Here is a 23,687-nt window from a genome sequence, read left to right on the forward strand (position 1 = left end):
AATGTCATCATCATCATCATCATCATCATCATCATCATCATCACCCAGCCACTGAGATTATAAACAAGAACCTTATTATTACATAGTTTTTGTATAATGATTTTTAGAATAATTTTATTTTTCATAGCTAAGGAAGTAAAACTTTCAAATAGATCATTTATTCATCTTTATCTGACAGATTCCTTGTGCATCAAATTGTCCCAGTAGTTCTTTCCCCATGACATTCATTACATAACAACTATTTCCAACTTTGTGAAATTACTGGTGATTTCCGTATCTCAAATATGGAATCTATCTTATATGATGAAGGATCTATGGGGACAATCAGTGCTTTGTTAGTTCTCCTAACTGTTCTCCAAACAATGATACTGTTTCCACAGTGCCACTTGGACTCCAATGTCCTCCCTCCACTGCCTCCCTCTGTTTCCTTCCTTAGTAATACATCCCTAGGAAGCAGCCTACCCCAAGGGTTCACTTTAATCCTTCTGTGTACAAATTTCCTCTCCATTATGCTTTCTCATCTGCCCTTGTAAAACATAAGAGACCTGGTTAAGAGCAGCAATCAAATAACCCAAGCTCCAGAGTCCTTGCCAGGTTTCAGCTACTGTTCTACAAATGCTTACATTTTCAATGAGCTCTATTTTGGTCATGTGATAAGCCCACTAGGGAGTATTACAATCATTTTACAGGTGAAGAAAGCTCCACACACAGAAACGGAATGATTGTGTAAAGGGTGGCTGGGGGGATAACCTACCTAAGAATCGTGTGTTAGCTGCGCAATCTACATTTAACACCATGATGCTAAGTCCCTCATTAGATCCTTTCTGATTTTTATGGCCACTACTATGCAGGAGAGAAATCCTTTACTAGTCCTTTATATCACCGAGCACACTAGTTTTGCGAAATAAAGCATTCGATAATCTTTAGGAGAAAGAATAGACGGAAGGAGATCCATCTGGAGGAAAAGCATCTGACGATGGACTTTAATGAAAGACTTTAACATTGAAGGCATGATGAATGTTGACAAAGTAGGTTTAAATAAATGGGACAGGGGAATTAGAATCTTTGTGAAGGATTTTCTATTCTGACATGATGAGTGTGTACCGTCTGTCACTGACTGGTCATGATGACATGGGGCCATAAAGAAAAAGTCACTTGTGGTTTTCCTTGTGTTTAACATCAGAGGTGTCTCCAAATCAATCATCTTCCTGCACTACAATGAGTCTGTTTGGCCATCTCATTGGGATAGGCTGACCAAAACCAGATGATTTGAGTTGGAGGGATTATGGGAAGTAGGAAGCCAAGAAGGAGAGAAAAGAGAAATGTCACACAGTGATGTTTGATAACAGATTTGATGATTTGTACCTGGAATACAGGTAGTGCTCACTTAAATGTCTTCTCCTGCCAAGCATGAAGAAATTCAGTCCCTGTAGAACTCTGATTCTTGAGTGGCTAATAATTTATTACTCTCCATTCATGCCACATTCATTCATTTAGTATGTAAGCATTTACCAAGTACCTAAGAAGGACAAGCTTCTACCTGTTTAGTACAGACCTTGGAATTAAATTAAAATGAAGTTAGTATGAAACTAAAATAAAGAGACGTATGTTCTTTACAGGAAATCAAGACTTAAATATTTTGGAGTGAGTTTACCTGGCTATGAAAGCAAACTCATTCTCACTTGAGACACTAAATTTGCAAAAGCCAATTTGCTCTGGGAAAACATGAGGTTTGAAGTTCAGATCCCTTACACTTTGTCATTGCCAGGAGGCAAAATGACTTTCCAATAACGTCAATGCCCGGTTGGCATATTATCTCACTTAGGATTCAACACATGGGAAGAGGACATTCTTCTGCTGCGTTCTCTTTGGTATTGCAGAGACATCTCCATTCCCTCCAGATCATCACTGGCACTACATTTTTGTCTTTCCACTACCAAATACCAATCCCAGGGAAAATAAATCCCAGTGTTCAAGAATAGTTTGTACAGAACAAGAGCCAATGCAGTAAACATTTAGAGTTATATTTCTGTACGGTTTCTCTATATATTTGATCATGCTGCCAACACATGCCAGTGTTATCTTGCCCCAACTCTATAATTGATCAGATTTTTTTTACAGTCTTTGCAGACCCAGACATATGGAAAAAAACTATCATAATATCCCGTTTCCATAGAGCTTCCCAAGCGATCAGTCACTTCATGCCATCTTCAGACATTTGCATTCATCAGAAGCAAATGCTTTTTGCTGTATTTCCTAATCACTGATACTATTATCATAATATTTGTATTTAAGCTGATGTTCTGTTTCTGGTTATATTTTACTTTATCCTAGTAATATTATATTTTTAAAATCCACAGGATTAAGCGTTATAACCCTATCTAATACTCATCAGACCAGAGTTCTGAGTTCTCAATATTTATGTTTATTTGTTACATTGATGATTTTTTATTTTGCTGCTTATTATTTATTATAATTATGTTTTGCTGCTTGACTGAGTCTGCCCTAATCCCATGTTCCTTATATTCAGTACAAATTACATGTCCTATCTACATATACACAGTACCTTGCCTTAAGTATAAAAGGATAGAAAAGACCAACCAACCATCTAACCAACCAACCAACCAAACAAGCAAACCAACCAACAAAAAACAACTCTAGCAGACCCATGGGAAGTGGCCACTCTTCTAGGTTCTCTTTTGTATTGTAGAGGCCTTTCCTTTGAGTCCTATTTCCGTCCTTGATATCTTCTCTTTGAGGCACTGGTAATCCTTTGTTTATTGGTTATTTTATTTGGCTACATTTGAAATGTTATCCTCCTTCCCAGTTTCCCCTCTTCGAATCCCCTATTTTCTCCCCTCCCCCTACTTCTATGAGGGAGCTCCCCCACTCACCCACCTACTCACTCCCCCCTCACCACCCTATCATTCCTCTGGGTCATGGAGTCTCCACAGGACCAAGGTCCCTTCCCATTGATGCCCGATAAGAAAGTCCTCTGCTACATATGCAGCTGGAGCCATGGGTCCCTCCATGTGTATTCTTTGGTTGGTTGTTTAGTCCCTGGGAGCTCTGGGGTGTCTGGTTGGTTGATATTGTTGTTCTTCCTATAGGATTTCAAACTCCTTCAGCTCCTTTAGTCTTTCCCCTAAGTCCTCCATTGGATGTGAACATGCATATCTGTATTTGTCAAATACTCTGGCAGAGACTCTCAGAGGACAGCCATACCAAGCTCCTGTCAGCAGCAAGCAATTTTGGCATCAGCAATAGTATCTGGGTTTGGTGTCTATAGCTGGAATGGATCCCTAGATGGATCTAGACTGTCTCTGGATGTCCTTCCCTTCAGTCTTTGCCCCACTCTTTGCCCCTGAGTTTCCTTCAGATAGGAAACCCTTCTGAGTTAAATTTTTTGAGATGGGTGAGTGGCCCTATCCCTCAACCAGTAATCTATTAACTGCTGTGATTCATTGCATTAGAATAGTGGTCCAGATGGCATAATGCTGAGATGTTTATTGTTATCTGAAGCCCATCAGAATCATATTTGTGACATTAGATAATTTACTAAGAAGAGGAGGAAGAGGAGGAGGAAAGAGGGAGAAGAAGAAGAAGAAGAAGAAGAAGAAGAAGAAGAAGAAGAAGGAGAAGGAGAAGGAGAAGGAGAAGGAGAAGGAGAAGGAGAAGGAGAAGGAGAAGGAGAAGGAGAAGGAGAAGGAGAAGGAGAAGGAGAAGGAGAAGGAGAAGGAGAAGGAGAAGGAGAAGGAGAAGGAGAAGAAGAAGGAGAAGAAGGAGAAGAAGGAGAAGAAGGAGAAGAAGGAGAAGAAGAAGGAGAAGAAGGAGAAGGAGAAGGAGAAGGAGAGGAGGAAGAGGAAGAAGAAGAAGAAGAAGAAGAAGAAGAAGAAGAAGAAGAAGAAGAAGAAGAAGAAGAAGAAGAAGAAGAAGAAGAAGAAGAAGAAGAAGAAGAAGAAGGGGAAGGGGAAGGGGAAGGGGAAGGGGAAGGGGAAGGGGAAGGGGAAGGAGAAGAAGAAGAAGAAGAAGAAGAAGAAGAAGAAGAAGAAGAAGAAGAAGAAGAAGAAGAAGAAGAAGAAGAAGAAGAAGAAGAAGAAGAAGAAGAAGAAGAAGAAGAAAAATCCAGGAAACCTCTCATTGTGAACCAGAAATTATTTACTTTAGTAACCTTTGCATGATGCTGACTCTTTAAAGTTAAAAAGTCAGTTTGATTTTTATAATATTTTCTTTCAAATATTTCAAAAGATATGTTCAAATGTTACCAAATACAATATAAGCTAATAAAGAACTCTAGGGAGAAACAATTTGAATATCAAAAATATTTGTCATAGGGCCATACTTGTTTTTAATATGCATTTTTCTCTCAAAAGGCCAGGAATCCTGGGTAGAAGAAAACGTGTCTGCAAACCCTGGACAGTTGCCCTCACCACCACAGCTGCTCTGTTGGCTTTGGCAGTGCTCATCGGTCTCCTTGTTTACTTTTTGGTGTATGGTGAGGCCCTACTTTATTATAATACTTTGGAAAGTTAAAGACTCCCTACATATATTGCATATATTTCTAAATTTTAGCCTTTTCTTCAATGCCAAAAATGAAATTTTCCTTTGAATAAATTTGGGGAATAATAAACCTTAATGCAAAATTTATTTCTACTGTTTTAATTAATTAATTAATTTATTTATTTATTATTGTATCAGTACACTGTAGCAATCTTCAGGCACACCAGAAGAGGGCATCAGATCTCATTACAGATGGTTGCGAGCCACCATGTGGTTGCTGGGATTTGAACCCAGGACCTTTGGAAGGACAGTCAGTGCTCTTAACCACTGAGCCATTTCTCTCCACCCCTTATTTCTGCTATTTAAACCTGATGCTGTTCATGCAATACTATTCTTTGAATAGCACAAGAAGTTCTCAAGATATGATATTTTATGGTGCGATGATATATACTGTAACAACAAAACTTTATTGTAGTAGAAATTTTCACTTTGCTGTCAACTTACTGTATCATTACTTAACAGTTTAAAGTACGAATTGTTGCTTACTATGAATTGACGCCTCTAATAGGTAGTAATTGTGTCAGGACACAGCACACAACCCTGGTGGTTATGAAGATAGGTGATCTTAAAATGATTGGATGGTGAAGAGACTGGCTTCAGTTATTGGATATGTAATTTCCTGAAGTGTACCAAATATATGACTATCAGTTTCTTTACTGTTACTATAATAAAATGCTTTAGAAAACAGGATACGTTTATTAATAAAAGACGTCAGGTTTCTGACAGTGACATAGGCTAGTTTTGGTGTCTGCAAGAAGTTCAATCACAAGGTGGAATGTAGTTATGAAAGGAGAGCATGTCAGAAGTGAGTAGATCTGAAAAAGAGATCACATGACAAGATGGCATAACGTACAGGAAAAGGCTGAGTTCCATAGGAGTTAACCTACTCCTGTAAGAACTAACCCACTCTGTAAAAGCAATATTAACCTCCTACTCACTCTTCCACCTGATAGAGTGTCCATGGCATTCAGGACTATTATATGGAGGACCGAGCTTTCAACATAGAAGTTATCAGAGAAAAAAATAATCAATCTGCTACTTCCTTGGTTCAAGGGGATTAGTGGAAGTTATCCACCTGCTTTCTCCTTTCAGAAGAGAAGACTCATTACTACCAGGCCTCCTTTTGGATTCCCAGTATTAAATATAGCTCAGATTTGTCCGAAGAGCAGTCAAAATTGCAGATTAACCTGAAACAAAAAATCAACAATGAGGTAAATCTATAGTCCGCTATCAGCATCCTTGCTACCCTGGAAGTGTATAAGGGGCAAGAAGTAGAGGCAGATGCCTGATATCAACTTCTGCCCTCATCCAAATTGATTTACACATGTACAGGAATCCACATGTAGGCATGCTCTTCTAGACATGTGAATACACATAGCACAGCATGCAGGCATGCAAAACAAAGCAAAACAGTGTAGAGAAGACGGTTAGCTTGTAAACAATACAGTGCAAGTCAGACTGCATCTCTGGCACAGACTTTCTTGACGAATTTAACAGTACTATTTGAGGATAGAGTAAACATTTCCTTAAAAGTAAACATGAAGACCAGTAACTGAATTGGACATCGTATATTTCCCATGAGGTTCAACAATCAATAATGCAGACTATTTATATAATATGTAAGTGACGACAAGTGTTCGTACATGTACAAGGATGCACATATAATCGAAGTATAACAGGTTCTCTAGATTTTCTAAACATTTCATAGCTTCATATATATTATTCTTATTATATAAATGATACATGTATGAATAAAATGTTTTGCACAAAAATCCCTTTAAATAAGTTAGAAAGAACCATGCGGCCATTTGTTTTATTAATAGCTCTTCTCTGGCATTCCTCTCAACAGTCTATTGAGTATGGCATCATGTGACATTCTATTGAAGAGAATTTCATAAACTAAATGAGATGAGAAACAGCCCTAGCCTCACACACTTCCTTTCACTCTTTGGTTGTCCTGCTGAGATCTGTGCACTGCCTGCTCAGACTCGGCTTGGTCAAGGTTAGCATAAGATAAATACACAGGCGAATGCCAGCAGCAAACCACTGAACTGAGAATGGGACCCCTGTTGAAGGAATCAGAGAAAGGACTGGAAGAGCTTGAAGGGGCTCGAGACCCCATATGTACAACAATGCCAAGCAACCAGAGCTCCCAGGGACTAAGCCACTACCCAAAGACTATACATGGACTGACCCTGGACTCTGACCTCATAGGTAGCAATGAATATCCTAGTAAGAGCACCAGTGGAAGGGGAAGCCCTTGGTCCTGCCAAGATTGAATCCCCAGTGAACGTGATTGTTGGGGGGAGGGCGGTAATGGGGGGAGGATGGGGAGGGGAACACCTATATAGAAGGGGAGGGGGAGGAGGAGGGGTTAGGGGGATGTTGGCCCAGAAACCGGGAAGGGGAATAACAATCAAAATATAAATAAGAAATACTCAAGTTAATAAAGATTTAAAAAAAAGAACTTAGATACCTAATACATGCCATATTATAAGTACTTTGCAAGTGTTTGTCATAAATGACGTCACCTGCAGAAAAACAAAAGGTTAGCATAAGTTTTTCCTTCTGACAAGCCAGTTCCATGAGTCAATGACAATAAATGGGCTTGCCAAAGCCATCAACCTGTCGCTATTGCTCCTGCTTTGGTAAGAAGTAAGTTCTAGAATCATTCACCACTGCTGAAGGACTCTGCATCAGAATGAGAAATGACACGCTGTAGCAGTCATAGACGTATTTTATTCTAAGTAAATATTTTGTACATTTCTCTTCATAAGTAGTTAAGTTTGGAGAAGTGCCTAACAGTGTATGCATCCTCCTCACAACCCATTCTCCAATGCATCAAAACTTCATCTGAAACTGTTTCACCAAAACTTAAAAACTGATCTTTGCAGCACTCAGAGTTTAGAGATGTTGGTTGAATGCATAGTGCATAGTGTGTCCATGGCAACCTTACACAGACAGGCTGTGGGCCTCCAGCTTCTGCTTTTGAAATGTCTGCCTTAGTTCAACTCTGCGCTAATCACCTGCAAACACATGGGAAGTTTTTCCAATTATAGGAATGATTACATGACAATAAGATTATGTTCAAATGAGCTTCTTTGAAATTATTATAAACAAACACTATGGGGTATTTTTTGTATTTTGTATCACAGGGGGTTTGAAGTATATTGAAATGTATAAAATTAATATTTAACTACATTCTCTTTTTTATTTTTCAGATAGATGTGATATTTCAAAGATCCAGTTTAAAGCATCATTATGTCAAATCTCAAGTTGTCAACTTTCGGTAACTAAAGTCACATGATGAAAAGGCCAATTTGTACTATCTAGTTATTCTTTACCCATTCTCTCTGCAGCCAAGATCTAAAGACCCACATACAGCACAGGAAAACTAGCACCGTCTTTTCACATTGCAATTGTTCCTACACAGACTAGAGTGGGAGAGTTAGTTGAATAATCATGAACTGTATTCTTCTCCTCATTCTCTCTAAACTTCTACATTTCACATGGAGATTTCATCAATCCTAATTACTTCTGTTTATCTTGCTTGCTTTTTAGTAAATATCTGCTAGGAATATTTAAAACTATATATATATGTATATATATATATATATATATATTCTTTTTTCCCACATGATTATGATCAAGTGTTATAAGCATAGGGTAATCTAAGTCTTTGACCCGTCCAGCAGGTCCAGTTATTCAGGGTCCCAAAGAGGCGCTACCTGAGGGTCAAGGGGGTGAGAAAAGAAGGAGACCAAGCAAAGTTCTGTTATCAAGGTCTCGTTTATTGAGAGGAATGTACAGCATTTAAAGCTCTGAAGCAGGAATTGAAGCAGGAACTGAAGCTTAGGGCAGGGGAGTACTGGGAAGGGCCCAAGGACATAAGGTGAATCATTAAACTGCAAGATATCCTGCTTAGACAAAGAGGCAACAGACTTCCGGGGACAAGTTCTTTGAAAAGGTCAAGCCCTTCTCAGGAATCTGCTCAGGGCAGGGCACTGGCTTTGCTTAGTTCTGATGTCCAGTCCCCGACAAGTCTTAACATATGTGTGATATATAAGGGGAAATTCGTGACAATAAACTCTATGAAATATGTGTTTTATTTTCTTGAGGATACAAGTAATAGTTAAGTACTAATAATATGGTATTAATTCTAATTACTGGGCCATTGCCTCACTTTGGTGCCTTTCTTTTCCAGGCCCAGTAATGATGGTGTGAAAGCAGACATACTGATTAAATTTCAGATTCCCCGTAAGAATGCGGATACTTTAAGAAGTCAAGCTGATAGCATTTTGAATAAGAAGTTGCAGTCCTCCCAGAGCTTCTTGAAGAGAGACATTTCCTTACCTTATCTTAGAGGCAAGACCACTTTTTTTCTTCTCTCAACAGTTAACACTTTTTAAGAATCTTCTGTCTACAGAGAAAGCTTTTTGATTTCACTATAAAACAAATCCATTTTTATTCTAGGTCTCTGAGTCACTAGATAGTGCACAAATTGTCATGCAATTCACACCAAAGATTAGCTTCCCTTGGTTGGCATGAAAATAATCACAGTAACTGTCTGATTACCCAGATATGAAAATATTTTCTGTTATTAAATCAAACTTTAGCAACATCATTTCAGTTATATAACAATGAGTGTGGTATTTAAAACAACCTAGCCTCCACTATCGATCTTTCTTTTTACAACAGACTATGCTTCCATGGCTACAGGAAATGTCCCTGCTCTACCCAATAACCCATAAACAGGGCACTCAGTACTAGGCAGGGAGTGCGGTTCTGCCAAATGATTGATTTTCAGCTCTGTGAACTAACTCAGTCCCTTGAACGTGAGCAAGATACAAAAGGGGTCTTTTAAAAGTCAATTTGAGATTCATCCTGTTCTCATTAATATTTATTCTAAGATTCTTTTAAGATAGGATTTTTAATTTTATTGCATTTGGAGTTTTCTCATTTTATGTGAGCCTATTCAGTTTGAACCTACACAAATTTGAACCCCTGTCTTTCACAAATTTGAGGAGTTTTCAGCCATTCTGTTTCAATGCTCTTTTTTAGACCCACAGTTATTTCCCTCACTTTTAAAAATTCACAAGCAGCAGTGCTCTGTGTAGTGTCCCATACACACAGGAGGCTTTGCTCATCTGGATAGTTTTACTCTGTTCTTCAAGCTGAATGGTTCTGCTCTGGTCCTCAGGTTCACTGATGTGGTTCCCACCATCCATCTGCACTAAGGACATCAGCAAGCCAGTTCCTCTGTTCCCACTGCTGCTATTATTCTCATAGCTTGCCTATTCGTCTGTTAATTGCAATCATTTTCAGTGATATTTTCCTCTGTGACTATATTTATTCATTTTACTGATTTGTGACCTTTTCTATATTTCATTTATTACATTTAATGGTAGCAGCTCTTCAAAACTCTACGTCGGCTATTTCTAGAGTGACAGCTCTTCCCAAAATAGCACTGGTTGATTCTGTACTCATTCAAATGATAGATTTCCTATTCTGTTTTGTTTCATTTTGTACGGAAGCTTGTGTACCTCGAACAGTGTATGTTAGGAGAATCTTGGTCCTATTGATGTTTTCTTCTCTGGCACAAGTCATCCTATTTAAGGCAGGAGTCTGGATTTATCATCTACTTTCATTATTTCAATGGCAGTTCCGTCTTTTACATTCTTGAGATGCCATTCTGTTTTCTTTTAAATTAATTACTTTATTTATTTATATTCCAGACATTGCCTTCCCCTCCTGGTCCCTCCGCTCACAGTTCTTCATCCCTTTGCCTCAGAGAAAATGCCCCCCCCCCCCAAGCATCTCCCTTCCCCGAGGGCATTAGGTCTTTACGGGATTTGGCACATCCTCTCCAACTGAGGCCAGACAAAGCAGTTTTCTGCTACATTTGTGCCTGGAGCTTCAGATCATCCACTGTATGTTCTTTGGTTGGTGACTTAGGCTCTGGGAGCCCCCAGGGGTCTGAGTTATTGAGACTCTTGGTCTTCCTTTGGGGTTGCCATCCCTTTCAGCTCATTCAGTCCTTCCCCTAACTCTTTCACACCGGTCCCCAATTTCAGTCCAATGGTTGGCTGTAATTATATGCATCTGTCTCAGTTAGATGCTTGTAGAGCCTCTCAGTGGACAGCTCTGTTAGGCTCCTGTCTGTAAGCACAACATGCCATCAGTAGTAGTGTCAGGGTTTGGTGCCCCCCTTGCTAGTCATAGTTGTAGAATGTGCTTCTCTAGACTGCTCTGTATGATAGATCTCTGTCTGTGTACCTGGGTCTCCTCGTACCACTGAGTAGAATCAGGTATCTAGAGTTGTCTTCATAGATGCTTTGGTTTGTCCACTAGTTCTTTGGCTACAACATGGGAACTGGGATGGTCAAGGGTTTCCTACTGTCATTGCTTCTGGAGAAATGGACTTCCAGGCTTGGATTTTGCAGTAGATGTCTGGGTAGATCTGAATTGTCCTTCCCATTTCCTAGTACTTCATATATACTTTTCCTGGGATTGATTAAACTTGAGAGTTATGCATCGACAGAACTTTCCAGTCCCTAGTCTATGAAAAGAAACTTTATGAAGCACAGCACTTATCCTTTCTCAAATTCTGAAATCATTCATTATCATCTTTACACCTTCCAGAGTTCTCTTACTGTAAGAAATAATGTTAGTATCAGGTCTCTTATATAAAATGCCACAGTATTGCCATACAATGTATGCAGATGTCCCCATGCATTTTGTGTGTGGGGGGGAAATGGGGCCATAAATCAAACCTAAGACCTTGAGATACTAGGCAAACTACTGACCATTTTCCCCAATCCCTTTCATGAACTTTAAATAAACTAGAGAATTTTTATAATACCTAATATAGAATAAGTTATATGTAAGCATGTGGTATACAATATTGTTTAGGGAATATGATGGGAAGATACAGATTTAGAGTTTACAAATATTTCTGAATGCGAGTTAGTTGAACCCACAGACCAGAATCCACGAATACAGTGTAGACTGCAGCTCGTTGCATTTATAGAAGAAAAGAAGAAAAAGTCTGCAAATCTTGGTCCAGAATCGAAGCAGTACAACATTTTTATCAGGCAAGAAAAGTACATCTATTCAGTCATGCCCTGTCTGAAGCCAGGAGACATGTCATGCCCTAGGAGAGACAAAAGCCTAACAGAAGGCTTTCTGAAGATGGCCCATCATTTTGAATGGCTGCCATGGATAAACTAAAATTGCTAGGCTTTTAGAGAGTTCATCTCAGAACTGATTCTTGTTACATTTCTTTGCCATTATTATTAAATAGCATAATGATCCCTGGGAATTAGCCCATCTTATTGGGCCGATGTTCTGTAGATCAATGAAGATGTACTCTCTTATAGTAATGTTATGTAGACAAATAATTTCCTAATACCTAATAATGATTTTATAGAACTCTTAAATACTAGTAATTACTGAGACTTTTATAGCAAAGTGGCAATTAGGGCTCTGTAAACCTTCATGTGTCATGAGCTAATTGCACTAGGATAGAAAGCAGGTTTCGAAATGAATTCATGATCAGGGAAAACATTCTTTTAAGGCTAGTTGTAAAACCAATATATGATAACTAAAGGTCATAACGGCATATGAGCAATTTATTGTAGGTATAAGGACAAAAGACAAAATGTTGTCTGGTTTATCTATGGGAAATGTAATACTAATGAAACAGAAGGCATATGACTTGCCTCTTGGCAAAACTATGCTAAGAAAAGCCACAAGAAAGTTTTATTATTCACAGAACCTAATCCTAAAGATTTTCTATAATTAACTTTTTTCATATTTTTTATTGGATATTTTCTTTATCTACATTTCAAATGTTATCCCCCTTCCTAGTTTCCCCTCCAGAAACCCCCTATCCCATCCCTCCACCCCACTCCCTCCCACTTCCCCATCCTGGCATTCCCCTATACTGGGGCATCTAGCCTTCATAGGACCAAGTATGCCCGACAAGGCCATCCTCTGCTACATATGTAGATGGAGGCATGGGTCGCTCCATGTGTTCTCTTTGGTTGGTGGTTTAGTCCCTGGAAGTTCTGGGGTGTCTCGTTGGTTGATATTGTTGTTCTTCCTATGAGGTTGTAAACTCCCTCAGCTACCTCAGTCCTTTCTTTAACTCCTCCATTAGGGACCCCATTCTCAGTTCAATGGTTGGCTGCAAGCATTCGCCTCTGTATTTGTCATGCTCTGGCAGAACCTCCCAGGTGACAGCTATATCAGGCTTCTGTCAGCATGCATCTGTTGGCATCCCCAATAGTGACTAGGTTTGGTGACTGCATATGGGATGGATCTCCACGTGTGGCAGTCTCTGAATGGCCTTTCCTTCAGTCTCTACTCCACACTTTATCTCCATTTTTCCTCTTGTGAGTATTTTTTGTTCCCCCTTCTAAGAAGCACTGAAGCATCCACACTTTGGTCTTTCTTCTTGAACTTCATGTTGTCTGTGAATTGTATCTTGGATATTCGGAGCTTTTGGGCTAATATGCACTTATCAGTGAGTGCATAACATGTGTGTTCTTTTGTGACTGGGTTACCTCACTCAGAATATTTTCTAGTTCCATCCATTTGCCTAAGAAGTTAATGAAGTCATTGCTTTCAATAGCTGAGTAATACTCCATTGTGTAGATGTACCATATTTTCTGTATCCATTCCTTTGTTGAAGGACATCTGGGTTCCTTCCAGCTTCTATTATAAATAAGGCTGCTATGAACATAGTGGAGCATGGGTCCTTGTTATAGGTTGGAGCATCTTTAGGGTATATGCCCAGGAGAGGTATAGCTGAGTCCTCAAGTAGTACTATGTCCAATTTTCTGAGGAACATCCAGACTGATTTCCAGAATGGTTGTACTAGTCTGCAATCCCACCAACAATGGAGGAGTGTTCCTCTTTCTCCACATCCTCGCCAGCATCTGCTGTCACCTGAGTTTTTGATCTTAGCCATTCTGACTGGTGTGAGGCGGTATCTCAGGGTTGTTTTGATTTGCATTTCCCTGATGACTAAAGATGTTGAACATTTCTTTAGGTGTTTCATGACCATTCGATACTCTTCAGCCAACTTTTTAATGGTGATTCCAACTCAATGCTCCTTGAGTCTGACCTGTATTAATAAAGACCTGACACTGAAATGTTAGGCTAGCTTTCACCTGAGGATACTTGACTGATTCTCACCGCATATGCTGGCATAACAAGCAATACAAGTGGTTTTGGGAGACAGACACAGTTTATACCAATTTCTATTTTGATTTATGAATAAAAAATGATAGCATGCTGAAAGGAAGTATCTGACACAGTAGAAAAAAAATCTGCAGCCAAATTCTAGAGACTTTGAAGATGATTTGAACACCTTTAATATATAACACCAAGCAAGTGAGGCCAGAAGTAAAGACTTACAGGACTATATGTTATAGGGCATTACCTTAAATTTAGCTTCTACTTCAGTGAATGTATTCAGATACATAAAATGACATTAATCTTTCAGGCAATTATTGTCTGTCAATGCCAAGAATTCATATTCTTTGTACTTGTGCAAGAATCTTTCTGAAATTCATGTGTAGTCAGAAACTTGTTAATATTTCTCCTCCTCTTTTTCTGATTTATGCTATTGTTCTTATATTGAGGTCCCTAATTAGTATACTTTTTCCCAGGCTGAGAATGTCATGTCCTGTAGGCACTGTATTTTAAATGTAACAGTTATGTTATTGAGAAATGACCTTGACTTTGCTGTTTTTCCAGAAATGAATGCAGCACAAGCAGAACATATTCTAAATAGCAGTAAGTCCAGGAATGTCACTGATATGTTATTAAATCAAAAAAAAATCAAACTCATAACTCTTTGGCCTTTCCCTGTATAAATGTATCCTATTTCTCAAATACCTGCAATATTTTCAAGTTCTCAATACAGCTAACTTTTAATCAATGAAAAATTACTAATAGAAATGTTTTTATGGATTCTACGGTAATATCTTCTCTTTTAGTAGTAAGATTCACTGACAGCTTTTTAAAAACACTTCCTTGAATTTTTCCAGTTTATTTGATTGATTTTAAAATATAAATATTTGCATATATTTAAATGAAACTCACTATAATACTGAAAATAATATTTATTTATTGGATTTTGAAATATTATGTTTGGAATTTGTCTGCAATAAATGTCAATTATCAATACAGTAACCTGTTACATATAACAGGACTCAGAAAATGTAAAGAACTAATTTTGAGGAATGTAAAAAAAAGTAATTAATTAAAAATAAAAAACTAATTTCAAAAAGAAAAATGTTTTTAAGCAGTTTTAAAGCACTAAATAAGATGATACCTAACTTTTTATTGATGACTTAATTACAAGAATATACATCTCCAATCAACTTTAATATCCATCATCCTCATAATGTTTTCTGTCATTATGGGATACTCATCCATAATACTTTAAAGGCAAGCCGCATCCATAATTTTTTTAATGTTTAACTATTTGTCAAAGACACCCAACTCTCTGAAAATAGCCATGTTACTTTCTTCTGCCTGGCAGACTGTGGCTTGGGAATGGAGTACCCACGCATAGCAAGGATCGCTGACGGCAAACCTGCAGGCTCAAATTCTTGGCCATGGCAAAGCAGCCTGCAAGTGGAAGGCATTCACCTCTGTGGTGCTTCTCTCATTGGCTCCCAGTGGCTTGTGACCTCTGCTCACTGCTTTGACAAGTGAGTCCTCAGGATACACCCTCGGGCTCCCCTGTGAGTCCTCAGGATACACCCTCAAGGTCCCCAGCATCACTGCGTCTCACATTCACATCCAGTCATTCTTTCCACGAGCATCTCAGCCCCGTGTTAACCGGAGGAGAAAAGCTGATCAGTTTCTGAAGAACAGTGCGAACAATAGATTGCTTTCACCTCTGACTGAAAATATCTTTGGCAGTGATCTCAGTTTTAATCAGAAACAAGTCAACACTGAAAAATCAAGTATTCCTGAAATACATTGAAGTTTTCTTTCAGTGTCATAAATTATATCCCAACCTATAATTCATATCTGATATTCTGCATGTTTTTATTCTCTGTATGACTGTTAGGGGTTTAACGCATAGCACTGTTGGAGGAAAAAGAAATAGACGTGGTGACCCTAGTAACACAAAGTAAAACGGAATAGTTCTTGTCAGCTAGAAAACAAACTGTCAGTATGGGAAAGCCTAAGAACAAGATGGTGTTAAAGGCCAGTTCAAGAATGACCTTAAAAAGTTTGCCCATGTTGAATCCTGGGCAACTATAGACCAGAAGTGAACCCACTGTGCTCTTTTTAATTTTTGATCAGTTACAAAAACCCCAAACTGTGGACAGTAAGTTTTGGAAGAACCCTTGGCAATCCACTGACCACACGGAAGGTGGAGTCCATCATCATTCACGAGAACTACGCAGCCCACAAACACGATGACGATATCGCTGTGGTCAAGCTCTCCAGCCCGGTGCTCTTTTCTGAAAATTTGCGCACAGTCTGTCTCCCTGAGGCTACTTTTCAAGTCTTGCCGAAGAGTAAAGTGTTTGTCACTGGATGGGGAGCACTGAAAGCGAATGGTGAGTATTTCAAGAAAAACAAAGACGCCAACAGTGCATGCAAACCTGTGTTGCTTTTGCATGGAAATACCCAAATACCAAATTACAAAATATAAATCAAAATAATCCCACGACAATCACAGAAACTTTTTTTAAAAATGTACGAAAATTTCAGCTGTAAGTATCCATACATTTACATTTGATATCGTGGTTTTATAAGATGTAGTACTAATATTTCTTGTTTTATAGACTAGTTTTTATTTTCGTACTCTTGGAACATTCTCTTCAAGACTTCTCAGACTGTATTCCTTTGCATTGCCTTCTTTCAGGCCCCACCTTTCAGATGTCGAGGCACTTTGGGTCCGTCTGACTCACACAGTTTGCGAACACAAGGAATGATGAGATTCTGCAGGGCCAAGCTGCTAAGCAGAAAGAGCCTCAGTCACAGAATCTGAACAGCCGATCCTGCCTGACGTTAATTAGTAAAGGGGACTTTCTGCTCAGTGTGTCCCCGAAGTTGCTGTTGAACTGATGGCAAAGTAAAGTTGACACATACACTTCCCTGCACTAAATGATACCCGATAAGCAGCAAGGACAGACTTTTAGATGTGGCCCTGAGTCTTGGGTTCTTTTTTTTTTTTTTTGAAACTTTTTTACTATTTATTTTTTTTCTTTTTTTTAAAATTTATTTAATACTTAATAATAATTCTTTGGTTTCCGGGCAAACATCCCCCTCCCCCTCCCCTTCCTTATGGGTGTTCGAGTCTTGGGTTCTTTGTGCTGCTGCTGCTGCTGCTGCTGCTACTACTACTACTACTACTACTACTACTACTACTACTACTACTACTACTACTACTACTACTAAGGCTGCTGAGGTTTCTTTCCTTTCCTTTCCTTTCTTTTTCTTTTCTTCCTTCTTTCTTCCTTTCGTCCCCCTCTTCTCTTTCTCTTCCTCCTCTTCCTTCTCACTCTTCTTGTTGTTCATCTACTTGTTCTTATTCTTCTTCTTGCTCTTCCTCTTGCTTTCCTCTCTCCCTCCTCTCCCTCCTCCTCCTCCTCCTCCTCCTCCTCCTCCTCCTCCTCCTCCTCCTCCTCCTCCTCCTCCTCCTCCTCCTCCTCCTCCTCCTCCTCCTCTTCTTCTTCTTCTTCTTCTTCTTCTTCTTCTTCTTCTTCTTCTTCTTCTTCTTGTTTTATTTGGCTGTGGTTTCTCTCTACGTTGTAAACGGAGAGGAGGATTGCCCAGATCTTTTTGTTCTTTCTTTGCAAGATTTACCTCATCAGAGAATACTTCTGAGAGCTTGTAAAATGGAAATTTCCTTTTCTCCATAGCATTTCTTCCTTGAATAGTCAATGTTATAAAATAACAGTGTACTTTCAAGCACTTGAATCATGCTTTATAGTTAAAAATAGAGAACTTGGAAACACTTATGATTATATGTAGCATTTTATGTCACTTAGGAGGCTGGTGCGATTGATCAGTGGGTAAAGGTGTGTACCTCCAACCCTGAAGACTGATTTTGAACCCCAGGACCTACTTGTAAGAGGGAAGACTTTCCTGGAGGTTGTTCTCTGATTTCCACACATCTGCATGGTTGCTTGTGCACTGATGTAACCCATCCACACATACCTCCACCTCCCACACAAATAAATAAATGTGTTTCTATTTAAATAAATTACAATTAGTGAAACTGCAACTGGTGCAGCCGGAGAATATGTAAAACTTTTGTACACAAAGCCAACAGTAGTGAACATTGTTGAATTATCAACACAAACAATGTTAAGATTGGATTAAAGTTCGTCTAAAGAATAGGCAGCAATCAGATTCTTTTGCTAGAAGCATTTCAAGTAGGACAAAAGCTGGAGATAAATGTCTTATGATCCTCCCACACTTAACACTATGACCTGGGAGGCCAGTGAATAAAGGGTGGTATTTCAAAGACCACAGAGACACTTCGCCTTGCTAGCAAGTCAATCTTAGTGACTGAATCCATCAGTTTCCAACCAGAAAATTGGGTTCCTATACCTAAGCTTTAAAACAAACAAATGGAAGAAAACTAGATTTTTCTCTTCCTTTCAACATCTTTTTTTAAGACTTTAACTTGTGGGTTTTTCTTCTTTTTTATTAATCATTTTATTTATTTACATTTCAAATGATATCCCCCTTCCCAGTTACTCCTCCACCAACCCCCCTCATCCCCATCCCCTTTGACTCTATGAGGTTGCTCCTCCACCCATTCACCCACTTCTGCCTCACCCCTTCACCACCCCCTTTGCTGGGGCATCAAGGTAACACACAAGTTATGTACTCACTGATAAGTGGATTTTAGCCCAAAAGCTCAGAATACCCAAGATACAATCCTTTCAACATCTTAACTGTTCCCTGCTATCACTGAGATCAACTGTAAGCTCATGAGCATTTTAAATGGACAACCCTAACTGTGTACCCTAATAACTATGCTTACTGCAATTCAAATGTGGGTTAAGATGCTATCTCAAATGGTTTTACTGTTTTAACATTAACTTCTCCGTTGTACACACAAGTAAAGTTACTCTCAGTAACCTCTCCCAGCCCCTGAATTCTTAATTATAGTAATATTTCTTAAACTTTTATCTGTTGTCTATGAAATTAGAGCATGTAAGCTCATAGCCTTGCCTCATTACTTGTGTTAATGCTGAAATAAATCTATCCATTCAATTGTTTTGAATGTATTTATAAAAAGAAGTAGAATTTCATATGAATGGTATTTTTAAAGATTTATTTATTATACTTTATTTATTTATACATACATACACACACACACACACACACACACACACACACACACACACACACACACACATATATATATATATATATATATATATATATATATATATATATATATATATATACTGTAGCTGTCTTCAGACATGCCAGAAAAGGGCATCAGATCTCATTACAGATGGTTGTGAGCCACCATGTGGTTGCTGGGATTTGAACTCAAGACCTTTCTCTGGAATAAGAGTCAGTGCTCTTAATCACTGAGCCATCTCTCCAGCCCATGAATGACATTTTGAATAGAAACCGTTAAAGGTGGAATGAAAACACAATAGCTTAAAAGTAGTATTTCATTCAAGTAAATGGCCATTTTGCATTACAATCAATACAAACAAATCAATCAATGTGGCTAGTCAAGAAAATATGAAGAGGTGTTATCTTCCTCTTTGTGTTAATGTTCATTTTGAACAGCAAACCACACTGTTTTCATTATATAAACATCATTCTTTTCATGAAGCAGCAGGATCCCATAGAATGAAATTTGATTCTAGGCAATGCTCTTCTTTCTAAATGATGTCTAATTTTGAAACATCTGTGTTCTCTGTACAGTGTTCGCTGTAGGATTCTGGGTAGATTACAGGTGGCGAGAAACTTTTCATATCTAAACTGGCACTGTTTATGTGACAATTTAGCTACGTGATCATGGCAAGAGTCTTAATGATGGGAACATCAGTTTCCTCAACTAAAAATCCAGATTACTCATATCAATATCTTTAGAAGTTTTTGCAGGGACCAAACAATAAATGTATCAAATATGACATAGATATCATCCCAAAGTGTAACTCCTCCTGAACACTGTCACCCAGTCCCAAATTCTGCAACTTTGAGTTCTGCAGTGTTTAAACTCATTTCTCCCCATCTCTTCATGTTTAAGCTACTCATCTATTTATTGTTTCCTCCTTTAGGTCCCTTTCCCAATTCTCTGCAAGAGGTTGAAATAGAGATCATAAGTAATGATGTATGTAACCAAGTTAATGTATATGGTGGTGCTATATCATCAGGAATGATATGTGCTGGATTCCTGACAGGAAAACTGGATGCCTGTGAGGTAAGTATAGTCTACTCGATAAGGATGAAGTCGTTGATCACAGAGTAATGTCATTTAACACAATTCCGTGAAATTAACTTGGGTAGGAAAGAGGAAATATGAGGAGATGTTGAAGAACAAGCCATCTAATGCCTTATGAAACACCATATCGAACAAAGCTGTCTCAATAAGGTTTTCATTGCAAAACAGAACTTTTAGTGGAGACCAGAAATTCATATAGCTTGTAAAAGACAAGTATGAAACCACAGAACAAAGGCTCAGCCATATCTGAACTTTGAATATCTCTTTCAGACTAATTTCAAGCCACGGTGAGACAAGATCTACTGATATTTGACCCTAAATAGCTTATTCTAATTACTATTTAGAAATCTATACTATTTAGAAAAATAATAATCTGCACTTATTCCTATGAATGTAGTACATCACAGATCATTTTTCAAATTACACCAATACCATTTTGTCCATACTTACAACATATTAATTTTAAGTATTAAGCATTTAAGCACAGTATCAGTTCTCCTTTTTTTTTTTTTTCGGAGCTGGGGACCGAACCCAGGCCTTGCGCTTCCTAGGTAAGCGCTCTACCACTGAGCTAAATCCCCAGCCCCACAGTATCAGTTCTAATATATAGTTATTTGTAGGTCTGAAAATAACTAAGAAACTAAAGATGTAACCTATAGCATTTGCGAGTGGGCATAACAACAAAACAATTCCTTGAGAAATTAATATTGACTCTGATAATTTGGCATATGTGTGACATTTGTTGTAGGCAAAGCTGTCACCATTGAGCCAACATTGGCTATCATGTTATGGTAAGAAACATTCATTCACCTATTTATGTAGGTTTTCATGAACCAACGTCTATTATAGACATTACTGAGAGAAACTAACATTTTAAAAAATTGCAATGATCTGACAATTTCATTAGGGCAGGAGTTACTGAAACAAAAGGAGAAAGTCAGGATTCAGCTAGACATTCTAGAATACAAGGTATCCCTCTGAGGAGAAGCAACATGTGTGTCCAACAGGCAGAATCACAAGACTTCGAGAACAAACATGATCTTGAGCCGACCTTCTCATCTCATTGGCTCATACACCCTTACTGCCTTTTACCATTTGTACAGTAAGAGCATGAGGACCCTAGTTATAATGGAGGTCTGAGAAAAGGGGGCTAAGGAGGACTGCCTTCAGTGGATGGGGGTGTTTAGCAGATGCTGGAAGAGACTAAGAAGAACAGGAAGAATTGTGGAAAGCAAGCACCTTTGGAGAGGCTTCAGAAGCCTCTGCCTCTTCCAAACTACTATTTTCCCCATAGTAAACTATCTAAGGGTATGTTTTTGGAAAGAATAGAGACATACTTAAAGACAAACTTTAAATCTTTTGTAGAATTCTTAGGCTAAAGATTATTGGGAAGCCTTCTTGATTTAGGTACTCTAAATGTGTTTTCTCGGAATTCCACCTTAGCCTTTCAGCCAAAAGTGCTACACATTTGATAGAACACTAAAGAACACCCTTCTATTCAATTAGTGAGTATGGAGCAAGCTGGGAGTCTAATTTAAAGCAAAGCAGCACTCCTATTTAATGGAGTTAACATGTTAGTTCCAGGTATGAATTTATCAGTCAGGAGCCAGGGAGCTCTTATTTCTGACACCTCTTTGTTTATTGAACTGACAACATGTTTTTTCTCTTTTCTAGGGTGATTCTGGAGGGCCTCTGGTTATCTCAGATAATAGAAATAAGTGGTATCTTCTTGGAATTGTTAGTTGGGGAATAGACTGTGGAAAAGAAAACAAGCCCGGAATTTACACCAGAGTGACTCACTATCGGAACTGGATTAAATCTAAAACTAACATCTAATGCAACAGCCACCCCTTTATTCAACCTGGAGTGTCACCCACTGCATCTGGCAAACCGTATTCCATACCCACTGCCATGTGCGTCCTCATCGAGCTCAAGATGCACATGAGTATGGGACAGTGACCTCCCTCTTAAATCAGAAGGAGATAGACTTTCTTTCACATCAGTGGAAGGGTTCCGTTGACTATGAACACATAAGATGCTGTCTGCTTCACAAAGATCTACCATTCTGCCAAGTGTCTGATTACCTCCCTGCTCACCTCTGTTCTCCAACCTCATTCGTTTTCAACTTATACTAATCTGGAAGTTGAATAAGTACTAACTGTCCAGCCTCCCTCTGCTTTTCTCAAGAGATGACTTCCTTCTCTGATTCCTCTATAGTTTTTGTCTTCTTCATCTAAAAGATGAAGGGTGTTCACTGGAAGGTTCACCACTGACTGGACAGGCCATGTTAGTCTTAGTCAGTGGTGACACAGTGACGAAGGAAACACTGGATATGAGGCTAGGACTGAGGAGATGGCAATGAGCAGGTCCGTTCCTTTTCATCTTCAGATATGCATTCAGCTTTTCTCTGAAATTCATATTTATATTTGTGCATATTTTATTTTCTTTACACAATTTAGCTGATGTGTATTTTTAAGCGGTTCACCCACCCATATTTTTTTAATAACATGAGATGAATGATAGACATTCCTTAGTATAAATACCTTTCCGTACTTGCAAATTCAAAGTGCTTTTTCTTGTCCCTTTTATTAGCAAAATGTAAATGAGCAAGAATCTAAAAAAGTTACTTTCAGCTCCATCTCCAAAATGAGGGATGTTTCAACACTTGTGTAAATTTATTTTTCAATTGTATGTTATTTTATTTTAATTCACTTTATTAAAACAGCATTATTTTCAACTAGATTTTGAATAATTAAGTACCTGTATAATGGAGAGTCAACATAAATGAATTCTAAGAAAATATAAACATCTGACATGTGACGCTAAACTACCAGTACATATTCATAAAATACTTGAAAGAAGATATCAGTGAAGATGGATTAAATAGTGCATTCTGCAATGGGACATTTATATAAATCATTCAAATAATCTGGAAAGCATCTTTAGAATTCTTAGTTTGAATGATAAAATTGTCATTTTCATATGTATTTAGTTGCATATTTTATAATATCTCATGTGAATATATACCAGTATCAAAACCGAACTCAGATTCACTCTGTGCATTGGAATCTTTATCCTCCTTTTATCATTGTTAAATTATGTGCTGTCTTAAGTTTTTATTTTGGTTTTGTAATAAGTAAAATCTTACACTGTACATTTATGATAATAAACCAAATTCCTTCTCTCTGAGTAGTCACTGGAAGTGACATGTTACTGAACTTTGTCATAGACGTTTCTTCCTTTAGAAAGAGAAGAAGACCCTCAAGGGCATTGGAGGCTACTTAGTAACACTCCTTACTTCTACACAGGAGTTGTTTGCGGGACTCAGTTCCCCACAACTCTTCAGCCAAGTTGTAACAAACAAAATTGACTCCAGATGTTGCAACATGTTTCCAGTGGAATAAGACTACCTTCAGTTGAGAACAGCTACAATGAGGTCTTCAGTGAAAAAGTCACTGCAAAAAGTCATTCACTCTGTTCTGTCATTGTCCCTGCACTTCTTGTAGGCAGGACAGATTTTTTAATATTTTTATTTATTTGTTTATTAGTTTTTTGTTTATTAATTATTTTTTTACACTTTAGATTTTATTCCCCTCACCGTCCACCCCCAGAGGGTTCCACATCTCATACCCCACCCCGTGTCTCCACAAGGATGTCCCCAACCCATCCA

General features: G+C 38.3%; 1 protein-coding gene across 1 annotated transcript in view; it reads left to right on the plus strand.

The window, feature by feature from the left end:
- Tmprss11g (transmembrane protease, serine 11G) overlaps nt 1-23,230 on the plus strand; it is a 41,061-nt gene extending 17,831 nt beyond the window's left edge. The window contains 9 exon segments of the mRNA NM_001008554.1: nt 4,374-4,495; nt 5,653-5,771; nt 7,782-7,849; nt 8,765-8,925; nt 14,326-14,364; nt 15,116-15,287; nt 15,892-16,151; nt 19,854-19,996; nt 21,692-23,230. Of these exon segments, the coding sequence (NP_001008554.1) occupies nt 4,374-4,495; nt 5,653-5,771; nt 7,782-7,849; nt 8,765-8,925; nt 14,326-14,364; nt 15,116-15,287; nt 15,892-16,151; nt 19,854-19,996; nt 21,692-21,853 (1,246 nt within the window). The 3' untranslated portion in view covers nt 21,854-23,230.
- Nucleotides 23,231-23,687: the final 457 nt, after the last annotated feature.

The sequence above is a fragment of the Rattus norvegicus genome, chromosome 14, assembly GCF_036323735.1.
Source record: "Rattus norvegicus strain BN/NHsdMcwi chromosome 14, GRCr8, whole genome shotgun sequence".
Lineage (NCBI taxonomy): Eukaryota > Metazoa > Chordata > Mammalia > Rodentia > Muridae > Rattus > Rattus norvegicus.